Raw genomic sequence first — 23,633 nt, 5'->3', positions numbered from 1 at the left:
AAATAAAATAGATAAACCATTGGCCAGACTAACGAGGAATAGAAAAGTAAAATCTCTAATAACCTCAATCAGAAACGATAAAGGGGAAACAACAACTGATCCCACAGAGATACAAGAGATCATCTCTGAATACTACCAGAAACTCTATGCCCAGAAATTTGACAATGTGAAGGAAATGGATCAATATTTGGAATCACACCCTCTCCCTAGACTTAGCCAGGATGAAATAGACCTCCTGAACAGACCAATTACAAGCACTGAGATCAAAGAAACAATAAAAAAGCTTCCAACTAAAAAATGCCCTGGTCCAGATGGCTTCACTCCAGAATTCTATCAAACCTTCAAGGAAGAGCTTATTCCTGTATTGCAGAAATTATTCCAAAAAACTGAGGAAGAAGGAATCTTCCCCAACACATTCTATGAAGCAAACATCACCCTGATACCAAAACCAGGAAAAGACCTAAACAAAAAGGAGAATTTCAGACCAATCTCACTCATGAACATAGACGCAAAAATTCTCAACAAAATCCTAGCCAATAGATTACAGCTTATCATCAAAAAAGTCATTCATCATGATCAAGTAGGCTTCATCCCAGGGATGCAAGGCTGGTTTAACATACGCAAGTCTATAAACGTTATCCACCATATTAACAGAGGCAAAAATAAAGATCACATGATCCTCTCAATAGATGCAGAAAAAGCATTTGATAAAAGCCAGCATCCTTTTCTAATTAGAACTCTGAAGAGTATAGGCATAGGTGGCACATTTCTAAAACTGATTGAAGCTATCTATGACAAACCCACAGCCAATATTTTACTGAATGGAGTAAAACTGAAAGCTTTTCCTCTTAGAACTGGAACCAGACAAGGTTGTCCTCTGTCACCTTTACTATTCAACGTAGTGCTGGAAGTTCTAGCCAATACAATTAGGCAAGACAAGGAAATAAAGGGAATCCAAATGGGAGCAGAGGAGGTCAAACTCTCCCTCTTTGCTGACGACATGATCTTATACTTAGAGAACCCCAAAGACTCAACCACAAGACTCCTAGAAGTCATCCAGAAATACAGTAATGTTTCAGGATATAAAATCAATGTCCACAAGTCAGTAGCCTTTGTATACACCAATAACAGTCAAGATGAGAAGCTAATTAAGGACACAACTCCCTTCACCATAGTTTCAAAGAAAATGAAATACCTAGGAATATACCTAACGAAGGAGGTGAAGGACTTCTATAAAGAAAAGTATGAAATCCTCAGAAAGGAAATAGCAGAGGATATTAACAAATGGAAGAACATACCATGCTCATGGATGGGAAGAATCAACATTGTTACAATGTCTATACTTCCCAAAGCTATCTACCTATTCAATGCCATTCCTATCAAAGTACCTACATAGTACTTTCAAGATTTGGAAAAAATGATTCTGTGTTTTGTATGGAACCGGAAAAAACCCCGTATAGCTAAGGCAGTTCTTAGTAACAAAAATAAAGCTGGGGGCATCAGCATACCAGATTTTAGTCTGTACTACAAAGCCATAGTGCTCAAGACAGCATGGTACTGGCACAAAAACAGAGACATAGACACTTGGAATCGAATTGAACACCAAGAAATGAAACTAACATCTTACAACCACCTAACCTTTGATAAACCAAACAAGAACATACCTTGGGGGAAAGACTCCCTATTCAGTAAATGGTGTTGGGAGAACTGGATGTCTACATGTAAAAGACTGAAACTGGACCCACACCTTTCCCCACTCACAAAAATTGATTCAAGATGGATAAAGTACTTAAATTTAAGGCATGAAACAATAAAAATCCTCCAAGAAAGCATAGGAAAAACACTGGAAGATTTTGGCCTGGGGGAAGACTTCATGAAGAAGACTGCCATGGCAATTGCAACAACAACAAAAATAAACAAATGGGACTTCATTAAACTGAAAAGCTTCTGTACAGCTAAGGACACAATAACCAAAGCAAAGAGACAACCTACACAATGGGAAAGGATATTTGCATATTTTCAATCAGACAAAAGCTTGATAACCAGGATCTATAGAGAACTCAAATTAATCCACATGAAAAAGGCCAACAATCCCTTATATCAATGGGCAAGAGACATGAATAGAACTTTCTCTAAAGATGACAGACGAATGGCTAACAAACATATGAAAAAATGTTCATCATCTCTATATATTAGAGAAATGCAAATCAAAACAACCCTGAGATATCACCTAACCCCAGTGAGAATGGCCCACATCACAAAATCTCAAAACTGCAGATGCTGGCGTGGACGTGGAGAGAAGGGAACACTTTTACACTGCTGGTGGGACTGCAAACTAGTACAACCTTTCTGGAAGGAAGTATGGAGAAACCTCAAAGCACTCAAGCTAGACCTCCCATTCGATCCTGCAATCCCATTACTGGGCATCTACCCAGAAGGAAAAAAATCCTTTTATCATAAGGACACTTGTACTAGACTGTTTATTGCAGCTCAATTTACCATTGCCAAAATGTGGAAACAGCCTAAATGCCCACCAACCCAGGAATGGATTAACAAGCTGTGGTATATGTATACCATGGAATACTATTCAGCTATTAAAAAAAATGGAGACTTTACATCCTTCGTATTAACCTGGATGGAAGTGGAAGACATTATTCTTAGTAAAGCATCACAAAAATGGAGAAGCATGAATCCTATGTACTCAATCTTGATATGAGGACAATTAATGACAATTAAGTTTATGGGGGGGGAAGCAGAAAGAGGGATGGAGGGAGGTGGGTGGGGCCTTGGTGTGTGTCACACTTTATGGGGGCAAGACATGATTGCAAGAGGAACTTTACCTAACAATTGCAATCAGTGTAACTGGCTTATTGTACCCTCAATGAATCCCCAACAATAAAAAAAAAAAAAAAGTAAACTCACCCAGAAAATTTTGATCAAATTCCACAGTTGCAAAGGATTAAAAATGTCCACCGGAATCTCGAAAGGCTTATCAATATTCTCAATTAATGTGAATGGTTTAAACTGTCCTCTAAAGAGACACAGGTTGGCTGACTGGATACAAAAACTCAAGCCAGACATCTGCTGCACACAAGAATCACATCTTAAATTAAAAGATAAATATAGACTCAAGGTGAAGGGATGGACATCTATATTCCAGGCAAATGGAAAGCAGAAAAAAATTAGGCGTTGCAAACCTGTTCGCAGATGCAATAGGCTTTAAACCAACCAAAATAATTAAGGATAAGGATGGACACTTCATATTTGATAAAGGTAATACTCAATATGATGAGATCTCAATGAGTAATGTTTATGCACCCAACCAGAATGCCCCTCAATTTGTAAGAGAAACTCTTAACAGACGTGAGCAACTCGATTTACTCCAGTACCATAGTAGTTGGAGATTTTAACACCCCTTTAGCAGTGCAGGAAATTTTAGACTTAAAGTTAATGATTCAACATATGGACTTAACAGACATCTACAGAACATTTCATCCCAACAAAACTGAATACGCATTCTTCTCATTAGCCCACAAAACATACTCCAAAATCGACCACATCCTGGGCCACAAATCTAACCTCAGCAAATTCAAAAAAATAGAAATTACTCCTTGTATCTTCTCAGACCATCATGGAATAAAAGTTGAACTCAATAACAACAGGAACCTGCATACCCATGCAAAAACATGGAAGCTAAACAAACTTATGCTGAAGGATAGATGGGTTATAGACAAGATTAAGAAGAAAATCACCAAATTTTTGAAACAAAACAACAATCAAGACACGAATTACCAGAACCTCTGGGATACTGCAAAGGCAGTCCTAAGAGGGAAATTTATAGCACTGCAAGCCATCCTCAAGAAAACGGAAAGAGAGGAAGTTAATAACTTAATGGGACATCTCCAACAACTGGAGAAGGAAGAACACTCCAACCCCAAACCCAGCAGAAGAAAAGAAATAACCTAAATCAGAGCAGAACTAAATGAAACTGAAAACAAAAGAATTATACAACAGATCAATAAATCCAAAAGTTGGTTTCTTCAAAAGATCAATAAAATAGATAAAAATTTGGCCAACCTAACCAGGAAAAAAAGAGTAAAATCTCTAATTTCATCAATGGGAAATGGTAACGATGAAATAACAACAGACCCCTCAGAAATTCAAAAAATCCTTAACGAATACTACAAGAAACTCTACTCTCAGAAATATGAAAATCTGAAAGAAATGGACCAATACCTGGAAGTACGCCACCTACCAAGACTTAGCCAAAATGAAGTGGAAAACTGGAACAGGCCTATATCAAGTTCTGAAATAGCATCAACTATACAAAATCTCCCTAAAAAGAAAAGCCCAGGACCAGATGGCTTTACATCAGAATTCTACCAAACCTTTAAAGAAGAACTGGTACCTATATTACTAAACTTCTTCCAAAATACAGTAAAAGAAGGAATATTACCCAACACATTCCACGAAGCAAACATCACCTTGATCCCCAAACCGGGGAAAGACCCAACAAGAAAAGAAAATTATAGACCAATATCACTAATGAATACTGATGCTAGAATACTCAATAAGATCGTAACAAACAGAATCCAACAACACATAAAAAAAATTATACACCACAACCAAGTGGGATTTATCCCAGGGTCTCAAGGCTGGTTCAATATACGTAAATCTATAAATGTAATTCAGTACATAAACAAACTAAAAAATAAGGACCATATGATTCTTTCAATTGATGCAAAAAAGCTTTTGATAATATCCAGCATCCCTTCATGATCAGAACACTTAAGAAAATTGGTATACAAGGGACACTTCTTAAACTAATAGAGGCCATCTACAGCAAACCCACAGCCAATATCATATTGAATGGAGTTAAATTGAAATCATTTCCACTTAGATCAGGAACCAGGCAAGGTTGCCCACTGTCTCCATTGCTCTTTAACATTGTAATGGAAGTTTTAGCCATTGCAATTAGGGAAGAAAAGGCGCTCAAGGGTATCCGCATAGGGTCAGAAGAGATCAAATTTTCACTCTTCGCAGATGATATGATAGTATATCTGGAAAACACTAGGGATTCTACTACAAAACTTTTAGAAGTGATCAAGGAAGACAGCAATATCTCAGGCTACAAAATCAACACCCATAAATCTGTAGCCTTTATATATACCACCAATAACCAAGCCGAAAAAACAGTCAAGAACTCTATTCCTTTCATACTACTGCCAAAGAAGATGAAATATTTGGGAGTATACCTAACAAAGGACACGAAAGATCTCTACAAAGAGAACTATGAAACTTTAAGAAAAGAAATAGCTGAAGATGTTAACGAATGGAAAAACATACCATGCTCATGGCTGGGAAGAATCAACATTGTTAAAATGTCTATACTACCCAAAGCAATATATAATTTTAATGCAATTCCTATTAAAGCTCCATTGTCATATTTTAAAGATCTTGAAAAAATCATACTTTGTTTTATATGGAATCAGAAAAAACCTCGAATAGCCAAAACATTACTCAGCAATAAAAATACAGCAGAAGGAATCATGCTACCAGACCTGAGACTGTTCTATAAATCGATAGTGATCAAAACAGCATGGTACTGGTACAAAAGCAGAGAAGTACATGTCTGGAACAGAATAGAGAACCAAGCGATGAATCCAGCTACTTACCATTATTTGATCTTTAACAAGCCAGTTAAAAACATTCAGTGGGGAAAAGATTCTCTATTTAACAAACGGCGCTAGGTGAACTGGATGACAACCTGTAGAAGATTGAAACTGGACCCACCCCTTTCACCATTAACTAAGATAGACTCTCACTGGATAAAAGACTTAAACTTAAGACATGAAACTACAAAAATACCTGAAGAAAGAGCAGGGAAAACTCTTGAAGGAATAGGTCTGGGTGAATATTTTATGAGGAGGACTCCCCAGGCAATTGAAGCAGTATCAAAAATACACTACTGGGACCTGATCAAACTAAAAAGCTTCTGCACAGCCAAGAACATAGTAAGTAAAGCAAGCAGACAGCCCTCAGAATGGGAGAAAATATTTGCAGGTTATACCTCCGATAAAGGTCTAATAACCAGAATCCACAGAGAACTCAAACATATTAGCAAAAAAAGAACACATGACCCCATCTCAGGGTGGGCAAGGGATTTGAAGAGAAACTTCTCTAAAGAAGACAGATGAATGATCTACAAACACATGAAAAAAGCTCATCATCCTTAATCATCAGAGAAATGCAAATCAAAACTACTTTGAGATATCACCTAACCCCAGTAAAAGTAGCCCACATAACAAAATCCCCAAACCACAGATGTTGGCGTGGATGTGGAAAAAAGGGCACACTTCTACACTGCTGGTGGGAATGCATACTAATACGTTCCTTCTGGAAGGATGTTTGGAGAATCTTTAGAGACCTAAAGATAGACCTGCCATTCAATCCTGTAATTCCTTTACTAGGTTTATACCCAGAAGACCAAAATTCACAATATAACAAAGACATCTGTACTAGAATGTTTATTGCAGCCCAATTCATAATTGCTAAGTCGTGGAAGAAGCCCAGTGTCCATCAACCCACGAATGGACTAGCAAATTGTGGTATATGTATACCATGGAATATTATACAGCCTTAAAGAAAGATGGAGACTTTACCTCTCTCATGTTTACATGGATGGAGCTGGAACATATTCTTCTTAGCAAAGTATCTCAGGAATGGAAGAAAAAGTATCCAATGTACTCAGCTCTACTATGAAGCTAAATTATAGCTTTCACATGAAGGCTATAACCCAACTATAGCACAAGACTATGGGGAAAGGCCAAGGTAGGGGAAGGGAGGGGGGAAGTTTTGGTGGAGGGAGGGTCATGGGTGGGGCCACATCTACAGTGCATCTTAGAATGGGTACAGGCGAAACTTACTAAATGCAGAATAGAAATGCCTGCATACAGTAACTAAGAAAATGCCGTGAAGGCTACATTGAACAGTTTGATGGGAATATTTCAGATTGTATATGAAACCCGCATATTGTACCCCTTGATTGCACTAATGTACTAATGTACACAGCTATGATTTAACAGTAAAAATAAATAAATTAAAAAAAAGAAAATTCTGTGAATCTTCTGGACAATAAAAAAGTAGTACCATGGTTTAGTTTTAATTTGTATCTTTGTTATTATAAGTAAGAAAGGCCATCTTTTCATTTTTAGAAGCTAAGTTGTATTTTCTTTTCTCAAGAGCATTGTGCCTAGCTTATAAAGATTAATTTTCATCTAAGCCTTGGAAAATTAGTTAGGTTTTTGAAAGATCCATTTTGCAAACAAGGAAACTAAGGCCCAAACAGCACACAGTCATTGGTCTCACTGCCACTGCTGCCTTACCTTCAGAGAGGGACTATCCCTTAAAGTCATTTGACACTGTTAAAAAAAAACATTGAGGGCATAGACAGGTCTATTCCAGGACCTCCGGCAAGAGAAATCCTTGCTTCTAAGCACATCTGACAAGTCCACTAGGTGTTAGCAGGAAGCTGTTTCCATGAGTCCTTTAATTAGAGTACATACCCAAAGTCATATGCTCACCTAGAGGGTACTAATAGAAGGTTGCTGAGTAAGAAATGGAAGTGCAGAGCAAAGCCAGGTTCTAAAACAAAGGAGAGGTAAGCCTGAGACGCCAGGAATAGAGGCCTGCATTGTTGGTTGGTACAGGAACAAGCACATAAAAGATACAACACCCTTTGAGTATTTTCTTTATGTTTTATGACCTGACCTCTAATGTTTCAATTCTATACCAAAAAGTCTCACTGCTTCCTCTTATGTCTTGGCATTTCATCTGGTCCATTTCACCTCTCTAACATCTTCTACCACTCTTCCCCTCACTTACTCCACAACAGCCTATGCTATGCTCTTCGGCGGTGCTCAGGCACCACAGTCTCCCTTCTCTGAGTCCTACCACTAATTCTTATAGCACTTATTCTTCTTCCTATCCCCCAAAACTCTTCCTCCAGATACCTGCATTACTCATTCCTTCATGTCATTCAAGTCTCATCTCAAATATTCACTCCCCAGAGCAGCAGTTTTTGACCACCCTGTCTAGAACAACATCCCCTTCATTCTCCGCCCCCTTTCCTTACCTTATTTTTTCCACATTATTTTTTTATAATTATTTGTTACAATCTGTCTCCACCATTGATATATAAGTTCAATAGGGCAGGTACTGTTTCTATCTTATCCATCATTGTGTTTTCAGAACATAAAGCAAAAACAGGCACAGAAAAATTCCCTTAATACATATTTGTTGAATGAATGGAGTATGTTTTTTTTTGTTTTTTTTTGTTTTTTTGTAGAGACAGAGTCTCACTTTATGGCCCTCGGTAGAGTGCCGTGGCCTCACACAGCTCACAGCAACCTCCAACTCCTGGGCTTAAGCGATTCTCTTGCCTCAGCCTCTGGAGTAGCTGGGACTACAGGCTCCCGCCACAACGCCCGGCTATTTTTTGGTTGCAGTTTGGCCGGGGCCGGGTTTGAACCCGCCACCCTCGGTATATGGGGCCGGCGCCTTACCGAGTGAGCCACAGGCGCCGCCCTGGAGTATGTTTCTTAACTACCATTGTTCAACACATGGCTTTTGTAAAAAAAGTAAAAACTTTTAAAAAGGTACTACTGTTGGGCGGCGCCTGTAGCTCAAGAAGTAGGGCGCCGGTCCCATATGCCGGAGGTGGCAGGTTCAAACTCAGCCCCGGCCAAAAAAAAAAAAAGAATCTGTGTGTCTGGCCCACTTTTGGGTGGTGCCTGTGGCTCAAGGGGTAGGGCGCCAGTCCCATATGCCGGAGGTGGCGGGTTCAAACCCAGCCCCAGCCAAATAAACCAAAAAAAAAAAAAGGTACTACTGTTGAATAATGTGTTCAGGGAAAGTAACTACTTCCAAGCTATGCTGCTGAGGTAACACAGTAGATGCCCTTTGTAGCTGTGAGTGCTGACAATTTGATGCATGGCTGGCTAGCTGGTTATGGATGCCTTCAAGCTTTATTGGCCAATGAGTGGGAACTGGCCCATAAAGGAAGCTGGCCATAGATTTTTCCAGACAAACCAGCCACAAAATCTGCTTAAGCAGATTTCTTTTTTTTAATTTTTTTATTAAATCATAACTGTATACAATGATATGATTATGGGGCATCATACACTCACTTCATAAACCATTTGACACATTTTTATCACAGTGGTTAACATAGCCTTTCCGGCGTTATCTCAGTTACTGTGCCAAAACATTTACATTCTACATTTACCAAGTTTCGCAAATACCCCTGTAATATGCACCACAGGTGTGATCCCACCGATTCCCCTCCCTCTACCCACCCCCCCCTTCCCACTTCCCCCTATTGTTAAGTTGTAGCTGGGTTATAGCTTTCATGTGAGAGTCCCAAATTAGTTTCATAGTAGGGCTGTGTACATTGGGTATTTTTTCTTCCATTCTTGGGATACTTTACACAGCTTAAAACAAATGAGACTTCTCAACCCACCTTCCCACCACCATTGACAAGTGAGCCAAATGCTTTTTGTTCTATTTGTTTTTGCTGTGGCATCTATGTCAAGCTATGAACTTCAAGGTTTGGGGGCTCATTATTTGTCCAGTGTCTCCTAGGGGGCAATAGGCTTCCTGCCAACAGGCTCTAAGTCTTAGCACAAGTTGGTAGGCTTTGTCTATTTGGACTATTATAACCCCACTTCTCTATAGGTACTTTGAGTGTTGGGGATTATTAAAGCCTCTCTCTTGTCCAGTTTCCCTAGTTTTGAGAACTAGGACATGTTCTCAAAAACTCTTTGCAAAATGTGATGTTAAGTCATGTCTTGTTTCCATCTCAACAGTCCTGTTCTTTTTGCCCTTCTTTTTCTTTTTGTTGTGTGTGTGTATATCAGGCCAATTAGTAGTGTCTGCAGACTTCTGGAATCTTGATTGGTAATCAGCCTGTTCATGTTCCCTGCTCATCTATATTCTTATTTCCCCTGGAAGTTGGTGTGATAACACAGATTATTCTGCCAGAGCCATAGAGAAGTGATTAAAGCTCTTTGTTTCACCCTGCCTCGATATGATCTGTCATTAGCTCCTGGTTAAATGACAGCCTTTCCTCACTCTCTCTCCTAACTTGGTATCTTCTCACTGTGAGCACTGAGCTATCCCAGACAGAGGCCTCCTCCTGGGCCCTCAATCCTCTCCTTTCTCAGGTTCTCCAAAGAGTCTTACTAATCCTTGATGGTAGCTCCAATGTCCTTATTCCTTGGGCCCAACAACTCTGTGTGAATCTGTTTCCTGAGCTTGAGGGCAGGTAGTATACCCCTAACAGTATCTAGCATGATGCTAGGCATGTAGTAATTGTTCAGTAAAAGTTGTTACAAATGTTGTTACAAATGTTTTCACCTAAACCCTGGGAAATTAGGGCCTCAGTTTCTTTGTTTGCAAAATGGATCTTTCAAAAACCTAACTAATTTCCCAGAGCTTAGATGAAAATTAATCTTTATAAGCAAGGCACAATGCTGTTGAGAAAAGGAAATGTTACAACAACATACTAGATAATAGCTGGACAAAGCCCCTGAAGATGGTGTCTTGACTTTCCCTCTGCTCCTCAGTCTCAGGAGACTAGGACATGTTCTCAAAAACTCTTTGCAAAATGTGATGTTATGTCATGTCTCGTTTCCATCTCAATGGTCCTGTTCTTTTTGTCCTTCTTTTTTCTTTTTGTTGTGTGTGTGTATATCAGGCCAATTAGTAGTGTCTGCAGACTTCTGGAATCTTGATTGGTCATCAGCCTGTTCATGTCCCCTGCTCATCTTCATCAATTCCAAAAGTGGCGATCATCAAGGGATCATCTTCCTACGAAAATTCAAGCAATACCTTAATCCGTCTCAAGTGTTTGACCTATCAAAGGGTGGACCTGAAGTCGGGTAAGCATGGGGTAAGGGATATAGTTGGGTATGTTCTATACATTCTAGCTAGGATAGGCTTCCTGGAATCAACTCTTTTACTTGAGCGGGAAAGACATATTTTCTTATGTCAGGACACAAACATATAACTCCAGAATATTTGGGATTGGCTTACTGGAGGATTTTTAGCTCTCTCCTAATCAATCCCATCAAGCCCATGTCCTGCTCTCAGATTTGCTCCACTGTTTTTTAGTTGAAAGAGGTAAAACTATGCCCCCTGACCTCAGAGGAAGAGGCAAATGGACATTGCTGTCTGCCATTCACTCTTTTCCCCAGGGCTAAATAGATGTATGTTTAATACAGATCAGTTTTATTTGGGTACCATCTGGCTGCTCAGTCCTGGCTCCTGTGAGCCCAATAACCATTGTGCAAGGCATTTTTCCTGGGCCTCATCAGATGGCTTTGGCAAGGTTACTAGTGACTTCTAGAGCAAAACTGGGCACAGAAGAGCATAAGTTGAGGCAAGGCCTGATCTCTGGGATTCCCGAAGGGAAGTTGCCTGTGGTCTTAGGTACACAGAGAAATAGGTTAAGGGAAATAAGGCAAGTACCCTGTTAGCAAGATATCAAAGTAGCCATCAGTCCTTGTGTCCTGACACATTGTAGAAATATTATGAAGTCCAAGTGCTCATTAAATGACTCCCTTTCCCCTTCTTCCTTTCAGGCTGTGCATGTTCAAGAACTTTGCTCGCTTTCGTGTTCTGGTTTGTGGTGGAGATGGCAGCGTGAGCTGGGTCTTATCTCTGATTGATGCCTTTGGATTACATGAAAGGGTAAGTCCTTGTCTGACTCATTTTAGTCATTTCTAGAAAGAGTAGGGATGTGGAATTGCCCATCCCAAGAAGTCCCAAGTCTTCATTCTCCCTGTCTATAAAAGAATACATATGTCCCACAGGTTTCATACTCAATCTGACTGATAGATTCCCAATCCAAATCTGCTCACCTAAACCATTTTCTGATTGTCTAACTGTACAAAAGAGAAATGAAGGAGCTATCAGAAAGAATAAGCAGTGCTCTATTTCCCAGGATTCAAAGTGAAGAGTTAAAGGGGAAAAGAGTAAGCAAAAAAGAACAGGCCTTCAGAAAGCCTTTAGCCCATCATTTCCTTCCCTTTCTGAGGACACTGATCTTCTTCCCTGAGTCTTAAGAGTGGCAGAAACTTTTTTTCTACCCTGTGCCACTCTCCCTAGGCCACATTCTGCTCCTCTGACTCCATTAGTTTTGTCTCCTGAGATACTCTACCTCTTTGGCCCAGCCAAGATAGAAATTTATGGGTACATTTCTCTTTTATAAGCATGGCTATAAATACTGGCATATTCTAGGAACTTTACTCTTTAGTGAGTAGGTTCTGTATTGTTAACACCGGGGTCCAAGTCCTTGGAGAAAATTTCACCCACCCTCAAGCATCCTCTGATTATACTTCCTAAAATCTGAAGTCCCTTAAAACCACTGGCTTTAAGATCATAATTCTTCCCCAAGAGTACCCTCTGATTTCTCTTTTTTTTTTTTTTTTGTACATTAATGCAATCATGGGGCACCATACTCTGATTTCTTTCATGAGTGAAGCTTAGAAGAAGGACTGTCTGAATAGGGTACCTCCTTTTGTTCTTGCAGTGTCAGCTGGCAGTCATCCCACTTGGAACCGGTAATGATCTGGCCGGTGTTCTGGGCTGGGGTGCATTCTGGAATAAAAGCAAATCACCTATAAACATCCTCAACCAAGTGGAGCAGGCTAGTGTGAGGATTCTAGACAGGTGAGTGGCTGAAAGATTGGGTCCTTGTATCTCTTATTAGTTATTCTCAGTTACATCATCTTTTTTTTTTTTTTTTTTGAGACAGAGTCTCACTATGTCGCCTTCAGTAGACTGCCATGACATCACAGCTCACAGCAACTTCCAACTCTTGGGCTTAAGCAATTCTCTTGCCTCAGCCTCCCAAGTAGCTGGGACTACAGGCACCTGCCACAATACTCAGCTATTTTGTTGTTGTTGTTGTTATTGTTGTTGTTTAGCAGACCCAGGCCAGGTTCGAACCCACCAGCCATAGTGCATGTGACCAGCACCCTAACCACTGAGCTATGGGTGCCAAGCCAGTTACATCATCTTACTCAGGAATATTCTAGCCTCATGTCCTTTCTGGCTTCAGTGAATGGCAGTTTGAGGGATCTTATCTCTTGGGAAGCTAGAGTCTACCCAAACTATCCCTCAAACATCATTAAAGCCCCTCTTCAAAACTAAAAGATCCAAGAGCTGGAGTCCCATGAATAAATTTCAAGGGTTCCGTAAACCTTGTAGTTGTATAATCAATTATCTACATAAGCATATTTTTGGTCGGGGAAAAATTGCAGAGGTGTCTAACCTATGGCCCATGGGCTGTATCCAGATTATTTGAGACCTATTTTGCTTATCGGTAGTGTCAGATATCACAAAATTGTGAATACACCTTTTCTTGCTCATCATCTTTGATTAGTGTTTGTATTTTTAATGTATGGCCCAAGACTACACTTCTTCTAATGTGCAGCAAGAAAACAAAAAAGGTTGGACACCCCTGGACTCCCCCATTTCATCAGGTTTCCAAAGAAACTAAAAAAGGGGAGTGGTTAGAAAAACTTTATTATATTGTCTCTGCTTTAGAGAAGATGGAATATTTCCATCCTATGTCCTGAGAAAAAAAGACTTTCTATGCTGGGGTAATATATGAGTATTTGATTTATTACTGCCCATGAGGATCTCCTGGAGAGCTTTTTCAAGATACCAGACCGGGCCCTACCAAAAAGATTCAGTAGATATTGGGCAGGGCCCTGGTATACATACAGAGGGTGCCAAAAAAAATGTATGCATATTTTAAGAAAGTAAAAATCTATATTAAAATTGTAATACTCAATATATGCTGATGTTTGTTATCTTGTATATTGTATCTTGTATCTCTTGTGATTGCAGAAGTCAAATGTGACTTGAGTATTACAATTTTAATATTTTTTTTCCTTTCTTAAAGTGCGTATATAATTTTTTGGAACCTTCTGTTTTTACACAAATACCTCAGGTGATCTTGATGGTTATCCCTGGCTGAGAATTACTGCTGAGAACACTGTGAGGGAATTCCTTTCATCACACTGGCCCACAGAATTCATGAGTCAGAGGCCCTTCTTGTGGTATACCATTGAGATCAGGAAACCAGAGATTGCTTAGGCAATCTGCTTACCCATACAATATGTCTCCCTTCACTACATAAATATTTTGACCTCTTTCTTGACCTTTGAAGCATTAAGTCCTCATCTGTGATGAGACACAGCCACAAATATCTGTCTTTGAAATTTATTTCAGATGGAGTGTGATGGTCCGTGAGACTCCCAGACAAATCCCACTGCTAAAAGGACAGGTTGAAATGGATGTACCACAATTTGAGGTAACTACTGCCCAGCTATAATTCAGGGCAACATCACTGATACACAACAAAATAGCTGCAAAGTTCAGAGAGAAGCTTTTGTATTGTCCATGGACTCAATAAGGATGAGATCATTGAGGACTGGGGCCATGTCATTCAGCCGCTATTTACCAAGAACTGTGCTAGGCATTGGGGATATAATTCATTTAGCCATTTACTTATTAATTCATTCAAAATATTTATGGAGTAACTACTATATGTGACATACTGTTCTAGGCGCTGTTCTTAAGTGCTAGTGGGTGAAGAATAACATAGTTCCTGCTGTCATGGAGGACATAGTCTACATAAAGAGATGGAATAATAAAGCATTTTAATCAAGTAGTATAGTGTTAGTATATAAGGAAGTAGAGGGAACTGGGAACACATAGCAGGTGCTCTATCTCAGTCTGGGAGGAATCACGGAAAGTTTCTCAGAAGAAGTACCACTGCAGAAGAGACATGAGGACCAGAGAGAGTTAACCAGGAGAATAAGAAAGAGGAGGCCTATTCCAGACAGATGGAATAGTGTGTATTGTTTCAAATGCAAGACAGAGCATGGACTACTCACAGAACTGAAATACAGGTACATCCATAATGGCTGGGGCAAGAGGCCATGGAGGGGCTTGTAGGGAGACTGACTAAAGATGAGACTGGAGAAATAATCAGGTGCCAGACCAGGAGGGGTTTAGAAAACCATATTAGGAAGTTTAGACTTTTATCCTCACAGCAATGAGAATTATAGAAGGTATTTTTTTTCTTATTTTATTATGAAAATTTCCAAACATAGTTGAGATGATAGATTCTACCACTAACATTTCACTATACTTGATTTGTCATATATCCTGCTATCTATCCAGATATCCTGCTATCTATCCAGATGAAGGTTCTATGATATATGGAGAAACAAAGGAATAAAGACTTAGAAGCAAGGAGAAAAGCTAGGAGTAAAGGCAAGAGATGAGGGTGATTTGGACTGGTAAAGTGGTAACAGGGATGAGAAATGGACATATCAGAGACATACTGAAGAAACAGAATTATCGGGACTTGGTAGATGTTTGAATGTAGCGGGTGACAGAAAGCAAGGAGTAGAAATTGTAATTAAGAGTACAGACTCAAGAACCAGACTACCTGGAATTGAATTCTGGCTGTCACTTATTAACATTCCCTTCTCTGTGCTTCAGTTTCCTCCTCTATGAAATGAAGATAATAACAATCTTTATCTCATAGCGTTGTTATGAAGATTACATGAAAAAAATAGAGCCTGGCAGATAGTGCTATATAAGTATATGCTGTTATTATTAATAATATTAATATTATTATTAAGAAGTGACATTCTGGCATTGGAAAGACGTGGATTTGACTCCTATTCTTTACTAACAATGTGATATGAGGTTGTTCACTGAGACATGAAACATACAGTACCTCTTTCATATGTAAGTTTTTGATTATTAATTTAAATGAGAAAAAGTAAAACACATCTATATTTTTAGAAAGATCTAAGATTATCTCTAGGGATCTTCGATATGAATCCTGTGATAATTTCCAGAGAAGAAATTGGGCTGTAGGGGATGAGGATGGGAGCATATTGGTACAGTGCTAAGAGACCAGAGCTAAGAACTCCTTTTCCCCCTAGGCCGCCGCCATCCAACACTTAGAATCAGCAGCCACTGAGTTGAACAAAATCCTGAAGGCCAAGTATCCCACAGAGATAAACATCGCAACCAGGTCAGTTCTTCTCTGGCTCTCATCTTTTTGGGTGCTTTGCCCTCATAGGCTGTTCCCAAGTCAGATATGGGGTTTATTTTGATTGCTTGGGTATTGAGTCCAAGGAAAGTATATATTTATCTTCCCAAATCATATTTCTCCCAACTCAAAACTACTGAATGGAAAGTTGAGGAAAGAAAGATGACACTGAGGCTCCTGCTGCTTCAAAAAGACAAAACTGCAAGTCAGAGATTTTGAAGGAGTGTTACAGAAGGAAAAAAAATTAATCTAGACTATTAACTTGAATACTATGCTATGGTATATTCAAGAGTATACCATAGCTCCCTGCAGTACAGACAGCTTATTTTCCATCTTTGACACTGAGAAAGACCTTAGTAGTGCCTACTTATAGCTACTCTCTCATAACCTGAGTAACACATTCTCCCCTTCTAAATATGTGAGTTATTTGTTCCTTCTGGGAGTTCTTTGGGAGAGGGGTTCCTGCATAGTCTATCACACTCTCCTCTGAGAAACACTCCCCTCAGGGAGAGTCCTCCTAATGTTATTATGTTTGTACTAAATTGGCTGGGCCCTTGAACCATAGCTGATTGACTGGGGGTGAAAACCTGACCCAAGTTGGACCAAGTATATTATCTTCTGTAGAATTTCAGAATTGGTACTAACAAATGCAGGTCAAACTCAAATACTTGACTTGGGAAGTGGTGTGAAACTAGACTGAGTGGAGATGGAGCATATTTTACGATATGTTCAAGAAAATCAGAGAGGGAGAGTGTCCTGGGGGAAGAGGAAGAGAGTGGGAGGCAGAAGAGATAAGGAAAGAGATAGGAGGAGAAGGACTATGGAGACTTATGATGTTATAAGAGAAAAGAACTCTGGACCTCAGGGGCCATGTCACATCATGCTATCTATCTTATCTTTCCAGATTCCTGTGTTCAGCAGTGGAAGATTTTGTGGTTGACATTGTAAAGGCCTGGGGTCGGATAAAACAGAACAATATAGCAATAGAGTCTGTGATTTTGAAAGTAAGTTTCCATTCCTTTTGTGTTATTCTTTTTGTGGAGCCAAGGGCTCCATTTTTAACAAAAGCAAATGTCCCTTTCACTGGGAATTGTAAAAGAAAGGCAAGGCAGGGCAGCTGATAAGCCTCCATGATGGGGAAGGTACAATTTCATCAAACTTCTATCTTTTGCCAAATGAAGAATAGCACTATGCATGTATACACACATACCATGTACCTAAGCATATGACAGGCATCTGCCCATAACTAGACATAAGTGTAAACCAAGCATGTATGCACAAGATTGTATACCAGAACATGCTTGAAAATGTGTACATACAGATACACTAGAAATATGCCCACATTCACCTCTGTAACAATAGTAACACTTACATATCACTTACTCTTTGTCAGAGACCAAGTGCTTTTAATATATTAATTCTGAGTGCTTTTAATATATTAATATATTTAAGCTTCACAAATGCCCTAGAATATAGAGGCACAAAGAAGTTAAGTGACCTGTCTCAGGTCACAAACCATTGAGTGATGGTGCTGGGAATCAAAGCCTTAAATCCTGGAGCAGATGTAAATCCCTAACACCCCCACACAAAAAGGCAGACACCAAACACCCATGCAGAGGCACATCCACCTCCATAGGGGCATCCCTATGAAAATGCCAATCCAGAAATTTTATCTTTCCTCAAGTTTGCCATGTTACACATTATTTTACAAGCCAATCTGACATTAGAAAAATTTGGCAATATACATTGATGCCTGGGGCTGCTCGGAAACAAATAACACGTGTTTGATCCCCCGACACTCTTTGGTTATCTCATCACATCTACCCACCTACTTCTTTCTCCACATACTTATTTCATCTCCCCATATATGGCTTTCTATGCTCAGTGTTCCTGGCCAACCCCTCCTACTCACCCGTCCCCATATGACCCCTGCTCCTCATTCTGCTCTCTCAATGAGCTCTGCTCTCTCTCTCCTTCATAACAATGTCCCATCTCCTTCCTCCCTATATAGAGTGACATAATGTATGATAAGCTCAGTATCCTAATTGATGTCCTGGCTGAGAAGGCAGCAGGTACCTCTGCTGTGAAGAATATTGACAGTGGCAAGGCAGATGGAAAGTCCTTTGTTACTCAAATAGACCACATAGCCAAGTGCAAGTTGGAGCTGGCCACAAAAGCCCAGAATCTCCAGAAATCCTTGAAACTCATCATATTCCAAGTTGAACAAGGTAAGGTGCCCAGTTTTAGAGCTACTGAAATAGAGGGAAAGAGAAGGTTCCAGTAGATGGTTGACTTCCAGTTGATGGCTCACTGGTTTATCTGACTCTACTACCAAAACTTAACCAGATTCTGCATTTGTAATACATCCAAAGTCAGTGTTCACACTGTTGATTTGAGAAGCTTCAGTCCTGATAACCTGCCCCTTTAGCTCCTCCTACCCCACAGGCCCTTCAACTCTTGTTACAGTGTTCCACTTAGGAACCAACATGCATTCATTTTTTGTTTTCAAACACTCATTCTAAAGAACAACTAAGTGGCCTGGCTCAAAGCTCTGTCAGCATCCGCCAGCATCCATGGAACTGTTTTCCACCTGCTCCTATTTTTTTCCAACCAGTGTCACAAACCTGTGACTATTTTAGAAAGAAAATGGTGTTCATCTCTACATGTCTTGCACAGTAATAATCAGGCAGATGGGCCCTGAGAGTGAGTGGTCCTGATGGTCTAGCATTGACTGCCATTGCTCAGAACCCATGACAGTCTGCAAACTTTTCAATTCAGTCTGCAAACTCTTTCAACCCAACCCCATTTCTTCATTTAACATTTTGGTGATCATTTCTTCCCTACAGTGCTTCACTGAAAAAAAAAGATCACAAGGCAGCATAAAACTAAGTATGTTCTGACTGACCTACAGGACTCTTATGCAGCAAGGAAGTCCCTTGGACTAGTCTTTGACTTTTAGGCATGGTATTTTGCCCCACCTTGGTACCTTTAAGTACAACATCAGTCAAGTTTCCCAGAAAGAAAGAAAATCTCCCTTCTGCACTGTGGAAGAATTAAACAGTCTGCCTCAATTTCTATAGTTTCCAAGCAGTGGGGATCAGATTAGCAGCCATAATTCTGTCACGACTAACCCTTAGTCTGTGTTATCAACACATGTTAGATTAGAGGTGCAGTTTGTGGCTATGGGACAAAGATAGGCCCCGCTGGTAGGGTAGGGATTGAACCTGAGCTTTGGTACAAGTGAGCACCTGAGGTATAAGTACAAAGGCTAGTGAAAGGAAAGAGACTTCTCAAATGTTCTGGAGATAGATGAGACAATTGGGCGAAAGAGTGGCATGGTTCCAGAGGCTCAATCCTGGACAAAAGCCATGTGAATAAGTGAACTAACAGAATGGAGGTAGAAGAACAGAGGGTTTCCTGCCCTACTTACTCCATCCCCAGCCCCAAACGTCTACTCACAACCACCTTGGGTGACAGAAAGAAGAGTAACCAGTATAACAGAGAAAGCTCAGGCATGTCTATGAAAACACATGGCAGCAACATTATAAGGAAGCTGTAAGCAACACTGTAAGGCAGCCATGATGGAAGAGAGGTTAGGGTCAAATGGGAGTCTCTGTCATTTTCCCACACTCTGACTGGCATTATCTAAACAAAACAGATGCTCAATAAATGTTTAATAAATAAACTATAGAAATCTTCTCCCTCTCTCTTCTTCCTTCCTTTCTCCCTGTCCTTCTTTCCTTCTTCCCTCCTTGCATTCCTCTTTCCTTCTTTCTTTCCCTCCTTCCTCCTACTTTTTCTCTATAGTTCTGGATGAAGAAAGTAGACAGACAATACCTGTTAAGAACTTTACTTCAACTTTCTTCCTGGAAGATGACCCAGAGGATATTAACCAGAGAAGCCCAAGACACGGTAAGGATCTTTCCCTTCTTCTAGCCTTTATCACCATTGCCTAGTTCCTGAAGAATAAATACGTGTTTTTCATGCATCCTCTTTTAGCCATAATCTTGAAGTGGATATCCCTCCCACTTTCCTAGAAACCTTGCACTATAAGATGCCATGCCAATATCCAGAGTAATGACTCCATTAGGAACTTTTAAAAGACTGGCCTAATGAAACCCAAGATTGGAAGTTGTTTTCACTGCCAACAAGAAAGCAGCCCAATCTTAATTATTTTCTCAGTAGAAATCCCTATTCATCCAAGAGGCTCCCTTTATGGCGTAAGAATTCTGAATGTTATCTAAGAGAAGATCATTACACTTGACCCCTCCAAATAGAGAAAACAGGATGAAATATAAGTTGGGGAAAATGGTTTTTTTGTTTGCATCTAACATGGTGATGTCTTTTCATCTAGGTTCTTGTCATGGCACTCTGTCTTCTGTATCTTCTCTCAAAAGTGAGGACCTAGACAACCTCAACTTGGAATACTTACATTTTACACCAGAAACTATGTAAGTATTTAACCTTATCACCTTTTAATGACTTCTACCTTTTTCTGGTTAAGAGCACAATCTCAAGATAAAGTCAAATCCTAAGTATACTTAATAGTTTATGACCTATGCAAGTGACTCAACCACATTGAAGCTTAGTTTCCTTACTAAAAATGAAGTAATTGTAGAATTTGCCTTGTAGATTTATTGCATTTATTGAGTTTATATATTAAAAGTACTTGCATTGAGCAGTGCTTCATAATCATCATTAAGTATTGTTATGTGTTAGCAGTTATTATCATTATTATGAACACCCAATAAATGTTACTTATTATTTCAGAAGACTTGTTTTTCCACTGTTACCCTTAACAGTAAATGGCTGAAGATACTAAAATGTAAATGGTCATTAGGAGACAGGGTAGTGAGTCTAAGTATGTCTTGTCTCACCAGTCCTACCTTTTCAGAATATTTCCAGTAGCCAAGTTCTGCCACATTCACTCATTTTGAGTTAAATTAAGATTAACTGGATATCAGTTAGACAAACTCCAATTTCTAGACAAGTTGAGAGAGGCAAATCTCAAGAGATGAACAGTCAGTTTAGAAATAAAAAGTAACCTATGATAAAATACTAAACTCTACCCATTTTCAGTTTCCCAGATGAAGGACATATCTAGCCATTATTTATGTGTTCTTAAATCATTTATTTAGGAAAACAATTCTTAATCCTATCTCCAACCCCGAACTCCCTTCCACTTCACCATTGGCTTAAGGTTATATATGAGATCTTGTGGATCTACCTAATGAATTTTGATCAATAGTGTGCCGGTAAATATTTAAGAACCCCTCCGAAGAGGGGTGGGAAGCCCTGATTTATTTCTGGTGTAAACCCTCCTGCCATGGCCTATTTCAAGCTATTGATATAATGCCTTTACATGCAATGTTGAAAAGAGATATACATAATCCATTTACATGAGCTAACATGAAGTGGCTCTATCATACCACTGGTTTTGATGTTGACACTCTAGAATAGTGTTTTCCAACCTTTTATATCTCATGGCACACTTGAACCTATAGTTAAACTTCCGTGGCACACTTAAATTACATTGATTAAAAAAAAAAAAGAGTAAAAAGTAAGAATATACTTACTGTGCTTTGAACTTCTTTTGAAAATGATTTAATTAATGATCTTTAAAATTTTTTGTGGCACACCTAAGGTGCTCTCATGGCACACCAGTGTACAGCCACACACTGATTGAAAATCATTACCCTAAATGGATGTGGGAGACTTGAAAAATGGCTTGATTTTTTTGTTGTTGTTGTATACCTGTCTGCCATCTTTTATCAGTCTTTCCCTCTAAATGTGCAGTCACTTTGCCCTGTGATATCAGACATCACTGAGAGCAATAGTGCAGACTTAACTGTCATGACACATTTGTATTTGGAATACTCAAAAGTTCTTTATGGGAACAAGCCAATGACTCTATTTCCCTTTATTATATGTTAAAAAATGCAGACCACCATATATGAGGCCTCCAAAGATGACTAAGATTATGAATGTTGCTTCTTTACTATGAGGCCTAATCCCACAGAATCTTGCCAACCAGCTGAGCATTCTTTTTTACAACTACCAAGCTACTTGCTAACACAATAGGACACATACATATGCTTCTCAAGAACACTGTGGTTTGTGCCCAAGGTGGGAAAGGTCTTCCCTCAGTGATTTTCCATCATGCAGATTCATTTGACAGTGGCAATTCTTTCTTGTAGTAATGTTTGTCCTCTTCCTTGGCTAATTTCAGACGCTTCAAAGAAAAATGTGTCATGAATAACTACTTTGGAATTGGACTGGATGCTAAAATTTCTCTGGATTTCAATACCAGAAGAGATGAACGCCCAGGGCAATACAAGTAAGAAAAGGAAACTCTCCTCCCTACATGCAGACACATAATCATAGTAAGAGGTCAGACAATTAAGTCAGACAATGAACTCTTCCTAGAAAAATTACTTATATACCTTATGCTGAATATCACTACAGTCACCTTTGAGGTACTCCCCTTGGGAAGCTATGTACTTATGCCAGCACCTAGTCTACCCTTCAAAGCAACTTTGGAACTCTTCTCCTAGAATGGCTACTAGAGCTGTCATTGTATGAAGTCTAACAATTAAGTCTGTGTGTTTATCCTAGAAAAAGTGCTACATATCTCGTTGCTGACTACAGTCACCCTAGAAGTACTCCCCTTGGCCACCGGGTGATATTCAGCAATAAGGTATGTAGCACTTTTTCTAGGATGAGTTCTTGAACTTAATCGTCCAACCTCATACACATACGTATTCCTACATTCCCTCTCAGACAAGCAACAGAAAGAAAGCAATGCTTTGGAAGTGAAATGCATTGGCACCAAGACTAGCCTACTGGGAGCTTGTCCCAAATGTTGGGCTGGTCTATGATGACTACACTGGCATCCTGAGCTACCTTCACATTCTAGACCTGTGGATTGCTGTGTAAACACAGCTACTTGTGTAACTATCACTAAGAACAGATTATACTGATTTGATTCAGCAAATTACCCGTCTTTGTTCTGCCGTGAGAGTATAACCAGATCTTAGTAGATCTTAGTAGTAGCTTCAGATCTCTTTTTGTTGTTCTGATACTCAGAGCATCAGAGAACCCCCATTGGTTCTTAGTATTCCTAACCTGGTTCCTCTAGACCCACTGATTTTACCCCATCTGGTGTTGTGCTACTTGTCACCTTCTGGTACTTTTGCACTACAGACATTATCTACCACAGCCTTGGAGTTCTTGTGGTAAATTGTAACTATAAGTGAAAAGAAGCATACCACTCTGACCCTACCCTGCCACTGCCACTAGAACTTCTTTCTCAGAGCAGGCCTTGGCTGAGAAACAAGAATGGTATCATATATGTGATTTGCACATTTTTTCCCCAATCTATTGCTTGTCTTTTCATTTTCCTAGTGCTATCTTTTGAAGTACAAAAGTTGAATTTTAATGAGCTCCAATTGATCTTTTTTTTTTTCTTTATGGACCATGCCATTGGTGT

General features: G+C 39.5%; 1 protein-coding gene across 1 annotated transcript in view; it reads left to right on the top strand.

Annotated features, from left to right (window-relative positions):
• Nucleotides 1-23,633, top strand: part of DGKK (diacylglycerol kinase kappa) — a 164,938-nt gene that overhangs the window by 127,671 nt on the left and 13,634 nt on the right. Inside the window, exons 9-18 of the mRNA XM_053580723.1 lie at nucleotides 10,757-10,940; nucleotides 11,643-11,751; nucleotides 12,593-12,732; nucleotides 14,302-14,383; nucleotides 16,035-16,126; nucleotides 17,049-17,148; nucleotides 18,156-18,372; nucleotides 19,952-20,056; nucleotides 20,499-20,595; nucleotides 22,374-22,481. Of these exons, the coding sequence (XP_053436698.1) occupies nucleotides 10,757-10,940; nucleotides 11,643-11,751; nucleotides 12,593-12,732; nucleotides 14,302-14,383; nucleotides 16,035-16,126; nucleotides 17,049-17,148; nucleotides 18,156-18,372; nucleotides 19,952-20,056; nucleotides 20,499-20,595; nucleotides 22,374-22,481 (1,234 nt within the window). The remainder of the gene's footprint in view (nucleotides 1-10,756; nucleotides 10,941-11,642; nucleotides 11,752-12,592; nucleotides 12,733-14,301; nucleotides 14,384-16,034; nucleotides 16,127-17,048; nucleotides 17,149-18,155; nucleotides 18,373-19,951; nucleotides 20,057-20,498; nucleotides 20,596-22,373; nucleotides 22,482-23,633) is intronic.

Source organism: Nycticebus coucang, chromosome X (assembly GCF_027406575.1).
Source record: "Nycticebus coucang isolate mNycCou1 chromosome X, mNycCou1.pri, whole genome shotgun sequence".
Taxonomy (NCBI): domain Eukaryota; kingdom Metazoa; phylum Chordata; class Mammalia; order Primates; family Lorisidae; genus Nycticebus; species Nycticebus coucang.
Note: the sequence above shows the minus strand (reverse complement) of the source record. Positions and strands in the feature narration are given on the sequence as shown.